The sequence below is a fragment of the Tachyglossus aculeatus genome, chromosome 5 (genome assembly GCF_015852505.1).
Source record: "Tachyglossus aculeatus isolate mTacAcu1 chromosome 5, mTacAcu1.pri, whole genome shotgun sequence".
In the NCBI taxonomy this organism is placed as follows: Eukaryota; Metazoa; Chordata; class Mammalia; order Monotremata; family Tachyglossidae; genus Tachyglossus; species Tachyglossus aculeatus.
The window spans coordinates 1755017-1769551 of NC_052070.1; the positions used below are offsets into that span (position 1 = coordinate 1755017).

At 50.0% G+C, this 14535-nt stretch overlaps 1 protein-coding gene across 1 annotated transcript in view; it reads left to right on the plus strand.

Annotated features, from left to right (window-relative positions):
* DPYSL2 (dihydropyrimidinase like 2) overlaps nt 1-14535 on the plus strand; it is a 139151-nt gene that overhangs the window by 318 nt on the left and 124298 nt on the right. Inside the window, exon 1 of the mRNA XM_038746866.1 lies at nt 1-74. This exon is cut by the window's left edge and continues 318 nt beyond it. Within this exon, the coding sequence (XP_038602794.1) occupies nt 1-74 (74 nt within the window). The remainder of the gene's footprint in view (nt 75-14535) is intronic.

Here is a 14535-nt window from a genome sequence, read left to right on the forward strand (position 1 = left end):
CGGCCCGGCCCGGCAGGAAGGCGGACGGCCGCCGGGCCTCGGCCAAGGAGGCGCCGCACCACCTCCCGCAACAGGTGCGTGGGCACGACCGGGACGCGGGGGGGAGGCGGGGCCGGACAGGACCGGACAGGGCCGGACCGGACCGGACCGGACAGGGCCGGACAGGACAGGACAGGACCGGACAGGACAGGACAGGACCGGACAGGACAGGACAGGACAGGACAGGACAGGACAGGACCGGACAGGGCCGGACAAAGCCGGGAGGCCGGCCGACCGCCAGCCGAGGGACAAGACGCAGCCCAAGAACCACAGCCTGCCCCCCATCCCCCACCCCTCCTCCCTGTTTAATCACCATCACCATCATCATCATCGTGCTACCGGTTAAGCGCTTGCTAGGTGCCAGGCACTGTGCTAAGCGCTGGAGGGGACACGGTAGATCGGGTGGGACCCAGTCCCTCTCCCACACGGGGCTCACCATCTCAACCCCCGTTTTCCAGATGAGGGAACTGAGGCCCGGAGAGGTGAGATGATCTGCCCAAGGTCACACAGCAGACAAGTGGCGGAGCCGGGACCAGGACCCCTGACCGTCCGACTGCCAGGCCCCGGCTCGAGCCACTACGCCATGCTGCTTCTCTGCCCTCCTCCCTGCTGACCCCTCCGCCTTCCCTCTCCCTTCTTCCTGGCACCTTTCCGGAGCCCGTGCCCTCGGCCGGGGTCCGCGCCCCCTTTTCCCCCTCGCCGGGGACGGAGGAACCGTGGGAAAAGGCGGCGCTGGAGGCGGGCCGGGTGCGCTGCGGGGGAGCCGCCCGTTTTCCCGGCGCTCCGGGCCCTTTCCTGTGGCCGCCGGTGGCTCAGCCGGGGCCCCGCCCTTTCTCCGCACCTCCAGGGCCTCCGCTGTCCCTTCCATCCCCTCCCCTGTCGGGTCCCGGCTAGCCGTTAGCCTGGAGGCCATCGGCGCGACCCCTTCCCCCCGCCCAGCGAGGACCCCTCCCCACGCACTCCACCCGCTCTGAGGGGCCGGGAGTCCCCTCACCCTCCGAGCCCCCCACTTCTCCCCGCTCCCGCTGTCTCTCCTGGGCTATTCCTGTGTGCCAGGGATGCCCAGAGGATCGGGACCCCTCCTAGAAACAGGGATGCTTTTCACGGTCCATGAAACCAAGATCGGCTCAGCATCCCCCCCAGAGGCCCTGCCCAGGGAGGAGAGCCAGATGGTCGGGGCCAGCTGGGTGGAGGGTAGGAGTTGGGAGGGAGGCGTGGAGGATAGGGGGAGGCAAGGGGTGGGAGTGGGTAGGGGACGGGAGGAGGGGGTGACTGAAGGAACGATCGAAGGGTCGCAGCCTCTTATCGAGCTTTCGGAAAATGAACCTGATGATTGTTGGTTAGCCGTGGAAAGGCCCCTGCAGAGCCAGAAACCAGAGACGGGAGAGGCCCAGAACCCCTGCGAACGGACAGTCCAAGAGGACTTTCAGGATGTTATCTGGGAAAAGGCTGACGGAGAACACCGAATGCCAAACTCTGGTTCATTCCCCAAAGACAACTCACAAGCTGCCTCACCCATGTGGCTCCCTCCCTCACACACATCTTCTTCAGGCCCCAGGGTTTACGACATCCATCGCAACCCCAGGGCGCAGTGGGGGCTTTCCTCTGAGTTTGTTTCCCAGGGGGCCGGTGCCATCGTTCTCCCGATTTGACATGAGGTTTCACAGCACGCTACATGAACGCAATCAGGAACAATGGATCCTGACCGGGAAAAATCACTTGTTTGAAGAGAGGGAAAACACACTTATTTTAGGAAAGGGATGACTGCCACTGACTTCCCTAACCTTCCCCACAAATACTCCACTCAAATGGGCCAATCCCGAATGGAGAGGTTTCAGTAGAAGTCGGCATCGACACTGAACCTTTTGCTTCAATAGCCCTTCGCCCAAATGGGTTTAGGTTGGGCAAAGATTGAACAAGTTACACTTCTGAGCTCCCAGTAGTGGAATGGACAGGCCACATCATAATAACTGTGGTGTTTGTTAAGTGCTTACTATGTGCCAGGCACTGTACTAAGCACTGGGGTGGATCCAAGCTGAGCAGGTTGGACGCGGACCCTGTCCCATGTGGGGCTCTCGGTCTCAATCACCATGTCACAGATGAGGGAACTGAGGCCCAGAGAAGTGAAATGACTTGCCCAAGGTCACACAGCAGACAAGTGGTGGAGTCAGGATTATAACCCATGACCTTCTGACTCCCAGGCCCGTGCTTAATCCACTACGCCATGCTACTTCTGCATCGGCACGAACAACGAGAGTCCAACATGCTAAGTAAAGAATCACAGCAGGGGCTGAGATCACCAATCACCAAATTCTCTCTTTCATGACCATCTGTCATGGGACTCAGTGGTCTCTGCAGCTCCCAATCAATCAATCAATCAAACACATTTTTTGAGCACTTACTGCATACAGAGCACTAAGCATTTAGGAGAGAACCACACAATAGAGTTGGTAGGTACTTTCCCTGCCCTCCAGGAGCTTACAATCTACTGCGGGAGGCGGACATTAAAATGAATTACAGATAGCAGAAGTGGCAGATTATATGGAGCTGGCCTTAAGTGCTGTGGGGCTGGGAGTGGTGCAGAGTCCAGTATGAAAGGCAACGTAGAAGGGAAGGAGACTAGGGCGGAGAAATGAGAGCTCAGTCAGGGAAAGCATCCAGGAGGAGTTGTGATTTTAGGTGGGGCTTTGAAAATGGGAGTGGTGGTTTGTGGGATAGGAAGGGGCAGAGAGTTCCAAGCAGGAGGAAAGGTGTGAGTAAGGAGACATTGGATAGAGTTGAGATCAAGAGACGGTGAGGAGTTGGCCTTAGAGGAGTGAAGAGTGTGTGCTGGGTTGTAGTAGGACATCAGTGAGGTCCGGTAGAAGGAGGCAAGATCATCATCATCATCATCATCAATCGTATTTATTGAGCACTTACTATGTGCAGAGCACTGTACTAAGCGCTTGGGAAGTACAAATTGGCAACATATAGAGACAGTCCCTACCCAACAATGGGCTCACAGTCTAAAAGGGGGAGACAGAGAACAAAACCAAACATACTAACAAAATAAAATAATAAAATAAAATAAAATAAAATAAATAGATGATTCGGTGCCCTCGTTTCTGTTTAATAATAATAATGATGATGGCATTTATTAAGCACTTACAATGTGCAAAGTCCTGTTCTAAGCGCTGGGGAGGTTACAAGGTGATCAGGTTGTCCCATGGGGGGCTCACAGTCTTCATCCCCATTTTACAGATGAGGTCACTGAGGCCCAGAGAAGTGAAATGACTTGCCCAAAGACACACAGCTGACAGTTGGCAGAGCCGGGACTTGAACACATGACGTCTGACTCCAAAGCCCATGCTCTTTTCCACTGAGCCACGCTGCTTCTCTAAGCACTTACTGCATCAGACTTACTGTTGGACGGGGAGGTGGATGGGCAACCACTGGAGATTTTTGAGGAAGGAGGAGATGTGTGCAGAAAGATTTTTCAGCAAAATATGGGCAGCTGGGTGAAATAGGGACCGGAGAAGGGAGGGGCTGGAGGTAGGGAAGTCAGCGAGGAGACTGATGCGGTAGTCGAGGCGGGATAGGACAAATGCTTGGACCAGTGAAGGAGCAGAAGAGACTGATTATGTTAGTATAATAGTTAATAATAGTTAATAGTTCATACCACAATTATTATCATGCAGCCTGTCCATTCCACTACTGTGAGCTCAGAAGTGTGACTTGTTCAATCTTTGTGCAACCTAAACCCATCTGGGCAAAGGGCTACTGAAGCGATGTTATGACATTTTATGAAGGTAAAACCAACTGGATTTGGTGACAGACACAATAGGCGGCTCAAAGGAGAGATAAGTCAAGGCCACATAATTTATTGAGAAAGTTGAAACCATCAGGTGTGATCTACCTAAAATCTCCCCTGCTCCTCTACAGTCTCTCCCACCTCCTCTCCTTTCTTCAACTCTTCCATCTTTGCTAGCAGTAGCTCAAGAGGAGATCTCCTGCCTTTTCTCAAAATCCACCCCCACCTCTTGCACATCTGACCCCCATCCCTGCGCACCTTATTAAAACACCTCACACCTTGCCCCCTCCCTGCTTCCTTCCCTGACAGCCATCTTCAACTGTTTGTTTGCACTCCACTGACTTCTTCCCCACTGTTTTCAAACAACCTCATGTCAACCCATCCTAAAAAAAAAGCATCCCTTGACCCCATGGCTCCCTCCAATTATCATCCCAGCTCCCCCCTACAATTTCTGTTTAAACTCCTTGGAGTAAGTTGTCTACACCCGCTGTCTCCACTTCCTCTCCTCTATCCAGTAGTAATAATAATAATAATCATGATGGTATTTTTTAAGCATTTACCATGTGCCAAGCACTATTCTAAGTGGTGGGGTAGATATAAGACAATCAGGTTGGACACAGTCCCTGTTCCACAGGGGCTCACAGTCTGAATCCCCATTTTACAGATGAGGTAACTGAGGCCCAGAGAAGTGAAGTGACTTGCCCAAGGTCACACAGCAGACAAGTGGTGGAGCCGGGATTAGAACCCACGACCTCTGACTCCCAAACCCGTGCTGCTTCCCGAGTCTCTTTTCTAGGTCTCTCCTTGACCCCCTCCAATCTGGTTTCTGCCCCCTTCACTCCATAGAAACTGCACTCCACCAGCTCACCAACGATCTCCTTCCTGGCAAATCCACTCTACTCCATCCTAATCCTCCTCGACCTCTCATCCATCTTAGACACCGTCGACCACTCCCTTCTACTGGAAACATTATCCGACCTCAGCCTCACTGACACTGTCTCTCCTGGTTCTCTTCCTATCTCTCTGGTTCCTCCCCTGCCTCCCACTCCCTAACTGTGGGAGTCCCTTAAGTCTCACTTCTGGATCCCCGTCTATTCTCCATCTACACCCACTCCCTTGGAGAACTCATTCACTGTCATGCCTTCAACTATCATCTCTATACAGATAATTCCCAATTCTACATTTCCCTCTTCTCTCTCCTCTACAGTCTCCCATTTCCTCCTGCCTTCAGGGCATCTCTACTTGGATGACCAGGTCGACACCTCAAACTAAACTTGTCCAAAGCAGAACTCCTTATCCTCCCACCCAAATCCTTTCTTCCCTCTGATTTTCCTTCATTGTAGACAGCACCTCCATCTTCCCTAATAATAAGAATGATAATCATATCATAATGGAGGTATTTGTTAAGCACTTACTAGGTGCCGGGCACTGTTCTAAGCATTGGGATGGATTCAAGCAAACTGGGTTGGACACCTGGGGCTCACAATCTTAATCCCCATTTTACAGATGAGGTAATTTAGGCACAGAGAAGTGAAGAGATTAGCCCAAGGTCACGCAGCAGGCACACAGTGGAGCTGGGGTTAGAACCCAGATCCTTCTGACCTCCAGGCCTGTGTTCTACCCACTTAGCCACACTCCTTGTCTCACGAGTCCATAACCTCGGTGTTCTCCTCTACTCATCTCTCTCATTCAACCCACATATTCAATCTATCACCAAATCTTGGTGTTTCAACCTTCACCGCATCGCTAAACTCTGCCTCATCCTCTCCATCCAAGCTGCTACCACTATAATCCAGGTTCTTATCCTATCCTGCCTTGATTTCTCTATCAGCCTCTTTGATGACCTCCCAGCCTCATCTCTCCCCACTCCAGTGCATTGTTTACTTTATTGCCCAGATCACTTTTCTACAGAAGCATTCAGTTCATGTTTCTCCACTCCTCAAGAACCTCCAGTGGTCGTCCCTTCACCTCCACATCAAACAGAAACTCCTTACATTTGGCTTTAAAGCCGTCCATCACCTTGCCCCTTCCCACCTCACCTTGCTATTCTCCTACTACAACCCAGCCTGCACACTTCACTCCTCTAATGCCAATCTAGTGAGTGTATTTCAATCTCATCTATATAATAATAATAATAATGTTGGTATTTGTTAAGCGCTTACTATGTGCTAAGCACTGTTCTAAGCACCGGGGTAGATACAAGGTAATCAGGTTGTCCCACATGGGGTTCACAGTCTTCATCCCCATTTTACAGATGAGGGAACTGAGGCCCAGAAAAGTTAAGTGACTTACCTAAGGTCACACAGCTGACAAGTGGAGGAGCCGGGATTAGAACCCATGACCTCTGGCTCCCCAGCCCGTGCTTTTTCCACTGAGCCACGCTGCTTCTCCAACCTCCAACCTCCAACCTCTGGGTCATGTCCTGCCTCTGGCCTAGAATGCCTTCCCTCTTCATATTCATTCATTCAGTCATATTTATTGAGCGCTTACTGTGTGCAGGGCACTGTACTAAGCGCTTGGGAAGTACAAATCGGCAACATATAGGGACGGCCCCTACCCAACAGTGGGCTCACAGTCTAGAAGGGGCAGATGGACAACAAAACAAAACACATTAGCAAAATAAAATAGAATAAATATGTACAAGTAAAATAAATAGAGTAATAAATATGTACAAACTGCACACCATTAACAAAATAAATGGAATAGTCAATACGTACAAGTAAAATGGAGTACTAAATCTGTAAAAATATAAATACACATGCTGTGGGGAGGGGAAGGCTTGTATCTCCCCCAGCGCTGGGAACTAGTGCCGGGCACACAGGGAGCGCTCAATAAATACCATTATTGTCATTATAATAAAGTTGGCATTTGTTCATTCATTCAATCAGTCGTATTTATTGAGCGCCCACCGTGTGCAGAGCACTGTACCAAGCGCTTGGGAGGTACAAATCGGCACAGATGGTTACTTTTCCCACTTTCAAAGCCTTATTAAAATCACATCTTTTCCCCCCCAAGAAGCCTTCCCTGACTGGGCCCTCATTTCCTCTTCTCCCATTTGCTTCTGTGTTGTCCCTGCACTTGGATTTGCATCCTTTATTCACCACCCCTGCTCAGTCCCATAGCAGTTATGTACATAGCCACCTTTTATTTATATTAATGAATGTTTCCTCCTCTAGAATGTAAGCTTACTGTGGGCACTGAATGTGTCTACCAATGCTTCTATATTGTACCCTCCCAAGGACTTAGTTCAGGCCTATGCACACAGTGTGTGCAGAGAAGCAGCGTGGCTCAGAGAAGCAACGTGGCTCAGAGAAGCAGCATGGCTCAGTGGAAAGATCATGGGCTTGGGAGTCAGAGGTCATGGGTTCAAATTCCAGCTCTGCCGCTTGTCAGCAGTGTGACTTTGGGCAAGTCACTTAACTTCTCTGTGCCTCAGTTACCTCATCTGTAAAATGGGGATTAAGATTGTGAGCCCCACATGGGACAACCTGGTCATTTTGTATCCTCCCCAGTGCTTAGAACAGTGCTTGGCACATAGTAAGCGCTTAACAAATACCAACATTATTATTATTAGTGTGTGCTCAATAAATATGATTGATTGAGTGATTAACAATGCCAAGATCGTGGGATTTTGAGACAGGGAGGATGGTGGTGATGGGAAAGTTGTGGGGAAGAAAGAGGAAAGATGAGGAGTTCTATTTTGGACACCTGAAGTTTAGATTTTCAGCCGTATATCCAAGTAGAGGCTTGGGGTGTCATGAAACTTGGAACTAGCTCCACGTGCAGCAGCTTCCAGTCCATGTCAGGAAGTAGCTGAGGAGAGCAGGGTGACGCTTGTTGAGTGACTGTAGTAATAATGGCATTTACTGAGCACTCTTTGGGGACATTGCACTGTACTAAACGATTGGGTTGTTCCAAACACCCAAATGAACCACTCCCTCCCTTCCTACAAGGGGCTTCTACTCTAAATAGAGCAATTTCCATGTGTGCAAATACTCCCCACCCCTGCCCATTCCCCCAACCCTCTGACGCCCAACCTGCCTGGCACTGCAGGGCCAAGGCTATGCTCAGATGACTTGCCCACTGGCCCTCTGGCCCAATGGTCAGAGACCCTCCCCTCAGTCAACCCCACCCCACTCTCTACAGGCAGCTTTCCCTCCTCCCCAGGGAGGAGAATGGATCTTGGAAGATCATCTCCTCCATCACTTATCTGGACCTTGGGAAATAATAATAATAACTATTATTATTATATTTGTTAAGTGTTTACTACATGTCTATCACTGTTCTAATCATGGTGGCAGATAGATAGATTATATGTCAGTCCAGTTGGATACAGTCCCTGTTCCACATGGGGTTCACAATCTGAGTAGAATTTAATCCCCATTTTACAGGTGAGGAAACATCACAACTGAAGGTACGCCTGTAGACTGTATACACCTTGTAGGCAGGGATCATGTCTACCAACTCTACTGCATTGCACTCTCCCAAGTGTTTAGTACAGTGCTCGGCACACAGTAAGTGCTCAATCAATCAGTCAGTGATATTTATTGTCAATTGATTGATTGATTGATATTCCAATACAAGGTGTATTTCTGTTGGTCTGGAATGATCCTACTTGGAGATGTGGGAATGATAGAAAGAGTAGAAGTAGTGGTAGTAGTAGTGGTAGCAGCAGCAGCAGCAGTAATAGCAGGAGTAACAGCAGAAGTAGTAGTAGTAATAGCGATAATGGTAGTAGTAATAATAGTAACAGAAGCAGCATGGCGCTGTGGATAAAGCATGGGCCCAGGAGTCAGAAGGTCATGGGTTCTAATCCCGGCTCTGCCACTTGTCTGCTGTGTTACCTTCACTTCACTTCTCTGTGCCTCAGTTACCTCACCTGTCAAATGGGGATTGAGACTGTGAGCCCCATATAGGACAGGGACTGTGTCCAACCTGATTTGTTTGTATCCACCCCTAGGGCTTGATACAGTACCTGATACAACGAATACTATTATTATTAGTGGTAGTAATGGTAGTGGTGGTAGAGTGGTAGAAATAGCACTGGCAATAGCAGTAGTAGTAGCAGTTAGTGTAGTAGGAGTAGCGGTGACAGTAGTAGGAATTGTAACAGTAATTGTAGCAGTAATAATACTTGTAGCAGTAGCAGGAGTAGTAGCAGTAGCAGTAGTAGCAGTAATTGTCATAGAAGGAGAAGGAGGAATCTATTATGCCATGCTACTTCCCTTCATTCCCTCAGCCAATCACAGGGTGCTGACATCAGGGTTTGCTCTTCCTGGTGGGGCCTACTACAGCCTGCCATCCTGGATTCTACTGTATCAGCCTCCTCTCCTATCTCCCATCCTCCTGTCTCTCCCCACTTCAATCCATACTTCATGCCGCTGCCCAGATTGTCTTTGTCCAGAAACACTCTGGGCATGTTACTCCCCTCCTCAAAAATCTCTAGTGGCTACCAATCAACCTACGCATCAGGCAGAAACTCCTCACCCTGGGCTTCAAGGCTGTCCATCACCTCGCCCCCTCCTACCTCACCTCCCTTCTCTCCTTCTACAGCCTAGCCCGCACCCTCCGCTCCTCTGCCGCTAATCTCCTCACCGTGCCTTGTTCTCGCCTGTCCCGCCGTTGACCCCCAGCCCACATCATCCCCCTGTCCTGGAATGAATGCTTTCCCTCCCCACATCCGCCAACCTAGCTCTCTTCCTCCCTTCAAGGCCCTACTGAGAGCTCACTTCCTCCAGGAGGCCTTCCCAGACTGAGCCCCCTCCTTCCTCTCCCCCTCCTCCCGCTCTCCGTCCCCCCCGCCTTACCTCCTTCCCCTCCCCACAGCACCAGTATATATGTATATATGTTTGTACGTATTTATTACTCTATTTATTTAACTTGTACATATTTATTCTATTTATTTTATTTTGTTAATATGTTTTGTTTTGTTCTCTGTCTTCCCCTTCTAGACTGTGAGCCCACTGTTGCGTAGGGACTGTCTCTATATGTTGCCAACTTGTACTTCCCAAGTGCTTAGTACAGTGCTCTGCACACAGTAAGCACTCAATAAATACGATTGAATGAATGAATGAATGAATTCTCAGCTACCACATGGCCAGGGCCCAGGGCTTGAAAATGGGGCAGAGGCGAGGGGCCAGACTTGGGCCGTCACCAGACTCCGGAGTCCACAGGGGAGAATATGTGTTCCCCCACCAATGTGGGGATTAGCAGTGGAGAACGGCAGGGGAAAGAGGCACAAGTGAGGGTCAGACTCCCCAGGATTCCATAGTATGCAGAGCAGAGTGTATGTCTTCCCACAGTGGGGATGAGCATGGAGGGGAAGGAAGGACTGGCGAGGGTCAGACCACCCTCCAGATGCCAGAGTCCACAGGGCAGAGTGTGTGCCCCACAGCACTGGGGAACGGGAGGAGAAGGAGTCACCAGGGAGGGGCGTTCCCCCACCAGACCCCAGAGTCCATGGGCAGAGAGCATGTTCCCCTGCCGTGGGGATTAGTGCAGAGGAGAAGGAGTCACCGGGGATGTTCGGCCCCCTGCCAGACTCCAGAGTACCCGGGGCAGAGAGTGTGTCCTCCTGCTGTGGGGATGAAAGCTGGGGAGCTGGAGGTGAAGGAATCACTGGACAGGGTTGGACCTCTGCCAAACTTCTGAGCACCTGTGTCAGGGGGTCAGGGGTTGAAGAGGGGCTGGAACGAGGGCTCCGATCTCTGAGGAGAGGGAGCAGGGGATGCCCAGGGGATGCCCACCCCATGGCAGCAGCAGCCCAAGCTCTCCGCACGGTGCACACACCCGCCCTCGTTCCCGCCTTCGGGCCAGACTCAGCACTGCAGCCCCTTCCACCATGCACCTGCATCCTAGTCCCCGCAGGAAAGAAGCCCTCCCTCCTCTCATCACAGAGGACACACACCCTTAAACCAGGAAAGCTCCAATTCCCCATTCCTCCCCCTCTGTCAGCCAGCTTGGGCATGCTCCTGGCTGGGATCCCAGGTTCCACCTGGCAACCCAACCAGTACAGCTCAGGCGGGTGGCCCCGCTGCCCCCAATGTCGACCAGTGGGTCACTGTCTGACTTTAGAAGGGATGGACTTGAGTGAGAGCTGTGATCTGTCTGATGTGGGGAGGGAGGGAGTTCCAAGCCAGGGAAACAGCATGAAGGAGGGGACAGAGTGGGGAGAGTCAAGAGCAAGGGACAACTAGAAGTTTGCTCAAGGATTTGAGGGAATGGTGGGTGATGAGAGCAGATAGGTAAGTGGGGGCGGGTAGATGGCGGAAAGCCCCAAAGCCGACAGTGAAGAGTTTTTGCTTGATGTGGAGAGACTTGGGGAGCCGGGGGAGGTTTTGAGAAGAATTTGCACTGAGTGATGCTTCAGGGAAATAATCGGTGCGGCAGCGAGGAGTAGAGATTGGGAAGGGGAGGGTGACCCAGACAGCCCATTATCAGAGTGTCATATTTGACCGCAGGAGGGAATTTCACTATTCTGAGAGGAACTACATTTGTAGATAAGAATAAATCCCATTTTTGCGTCCAGGAATAAGCAGGTCACCATCAGGGTGAGGAAGACCTTTTGGATCACCTGTGATGTTGGTACAGTGGTGGGACCTACCTGAAAGGATGGAAAAGCTTTTACTCTTTGAGCAGAAGGCGGCAGCATGAGACCCTAGATTCAGGGAGTTTCCTGGCTGCCTCTATTCCAAAAACCATGGACAGGTTCCTCCAGCCCACTGTCATCTCCTCCTTTGTTAATAATGATTCTTAAAAATTTAACTGCAAACTATGTGTCAAGCACTGTTCTAAGCACTGGGGTAGATACGAGTAAATTGGGTTGGACACATTCCCTGTCCTACATGGTGCTCACAGTCTAAGAAGTAGGGAGATATTGAATGCTCATTTTACAGATGAGGAAACAGAGACACAGAAAAATCAAGTGACTTGCTCAGGGTCACACAGCAGGAAAGTGGCAGAACCAGGATTAGAAGCCAGATCCCCTCACTCTCAGATCCGGTCTCTTTTCATAGACCACACCTCTTCTTGTCTGTAGTTCCTGGAACAGCGTCCTGCCGGGGAGGGGCTTGGCATGTGATCTGGAGGACTGATGGGGAACCCAGATCAATCAATCAATCTTATTTATTTAGTGCTTACTGTATGCAGAGCACCATACTAGGCACTTGGGAGAATATAATATAACAATATAACAGACATATTCACTGCCCAAAACGAACTTACAGTCTAGAGGGAGAAACAGACATTAATATAAATAAATAAATTACAGTTATGTACATAAGGGCTGTGGGGCTGATGGAGGGGTGACTAAAGGGAGCAAATCCAAGCACAAAGGTGATATAGAAGGGAGTGGGAGGAAAGGAAATGAGGCCTTGGTGCCTTCAATAAGGCTTTGAATGTGGGGAGAGCAATTGTCTGTGGAATATGAAGAGGGAAGACATTCCAGGCCATTGGCAGGACGTGGGTGAGAGTTCGGTGGTGATATAGATGAGATGGAGGTACAGTGAGTAGGTTGGCATTAGAAGAGTGAAGTATGAGGCCTGGGTTGTAGTAGGAGAGTAGCTAGGTGAGGTAGGAGGGTGCAACGTGATTGAGTGCTTCAAAGCCGTTGGTAAGGAGTTTCTGTTTGATGCGGAGGTGAATGGACAACCACTGGAGGTTCTTGAGGAATGGGGAAACATGGACTGAACATTTTTGTAGAAAAACGATCTGGGTAGCATGGACTGGGGTGGGAAGAGATAGGAAGTAGGGAGGTCAACAAAGAGACTGATACAGTAATCAGGGCAGGATAGAATAAGTGTTTGGTTTAAGGTGGTAGAAATTTGAATGGAGAGGAAAGGGTGGATTTTAGAGAGCTGTGAAGGTTGAACTGACAGGATTTAGTGATAGATTGAGTATTTGGGTTGAATGGGAGGAGTCAAGGATAATGCTAAGGTTATGGGTTTGTGGGACAGGAAGGATTTATTTATTTATTCATTTTACTTGTACATATCTATTCTATTTATTTTATTTTGTTAGTATGTTTGGTTTTGTTCTCTTTCTCCCCCTTTTAGACTGTGAGCCCACTGTTGGGTAGGAACTGTCTCTATATGTTGCCAACTTGTACTTCCCAAGCGTTTAGTACAGTGCTCTGCACACAGTAAGCACTCAATAAATACAATTGATTGATTGACTGGTCGCTGTCTAAAGTGATGGGAAAGTAAGGGGAAGGCCAGGGTTTGGTTGGGAAGATAAGGAGTTCTGTTTTTGATAGTGTTAAGTTTGAGGTGACCGTGGGACATCCAAGTAGAAATGTCTTGAAAGCAAGAGATTTGAAACTGCAGAGAGGGAGAGAGATCAGGACTGGAGATGTAGATTTGGGAATCATCTGCATAGAGGTGGTAGTTGAAGCCACGGGAGCAAATGAGTTCTCCAAGAGAGTGGGTGTAGATGGAGAATAGAAGGGGACCCAGAACAGAACCTTGAGGGACACCCACATCTAGAGGGTGGAAGGAAGAGGAGGAGCCCATGAAAAAGACTGAAAATGAGTGGTCAGAGAGATAGGAGAAGAACCAGGAGAGGACAATGACAGTGAAGCTGAGGTTGGATAATGTTTCCAGGAGGAGGGTTGGTTGTCAAAGGCAGCTGAGAGGTCGAGGAGGATTAGGATGGAGTAGAGGCCATTGGATTTGGCAAGAAGGAGATCATCAGTAACCTTTCAGAGGGTGGTTTCTGTGGAGAGAAGAGGAACAAAGTCAAATTGGAAGGGGTCAAAGAGAAAATTGGAGGAGAGGAACTAGAGACAGCTGGTATAGACAACTCACTCAAGGAGTTTGGAAAGGAATGGTAGAAGGTTAGATGAGACAATAACTGGAGGAAGCTGTGGGGTCAAGGGCAGGTTTTTTAGGATAGGGGAGACACAGGCATGTTTGAAAGCACGGTGGGGAAAAAGTCATTGGAGAGCAAACAGGTGAAGATGGTTGTCAGGGAGAGAAGAAGGGAGGAGGCAAGTTGTTTTGATAAGGTGTGAAGGGATGGGGTCAGATGCGCAGGTGGAGGGGGTGGATTTTGAGAAAGGGCAGAAGATCTCCTTTTAAGATACTGCTGGAAAAGACTGGGGAGTTAACAAGGGGCGGGAGGAGGAAGGTATGGGGGAGGGGCAGGAGAGGTTCCTTTCCCCTCTAGCTCCAGGCCCACTCTATCTGAGTGAGCTCTTGAACAGTGAAGAGGGTGGAGCCCTAGGCCATGCTGGATGAGGGACCGGGGGATTCTGAGAGTAGACACTGATTGTCTGGTTTCCCCCCAACTTTAGGAGCTGGAGTTGCCCATTTGAGAGTGCAGTGATGGAGTGGGGAAGGCTCTTCTCTCCTTGGTCCCTGGGAAAGTTGAGCCTCCCTCTAGGGTCTGAAGGAAGAGGAGAACAGAGTCAGTTATTATGATTAGTTCCCTTCTTCCTCTGTCTTCTCCCCTCCTCTCCACTCCCCGACTGGCAGAGGAGAAGAGCTGGGTCACACTGTGTGTCCTCCCTTTTTTCTATCTGATTCTCCCTTGGATTCAAGACTGTGTTTGGATGAAGGGCAGAATGGCTGCAGACATCTGGTCTGTCCGTGCTGCTGCTGAAAGAGATTCATCACCTCCATCTTGTTCTCCACTTTGGCGTCAAGCCAGGATCAGTCAATCAAACAATGGTAGTTATTGAGTGCTTTCTTTGTGAAGAGCACTGCATT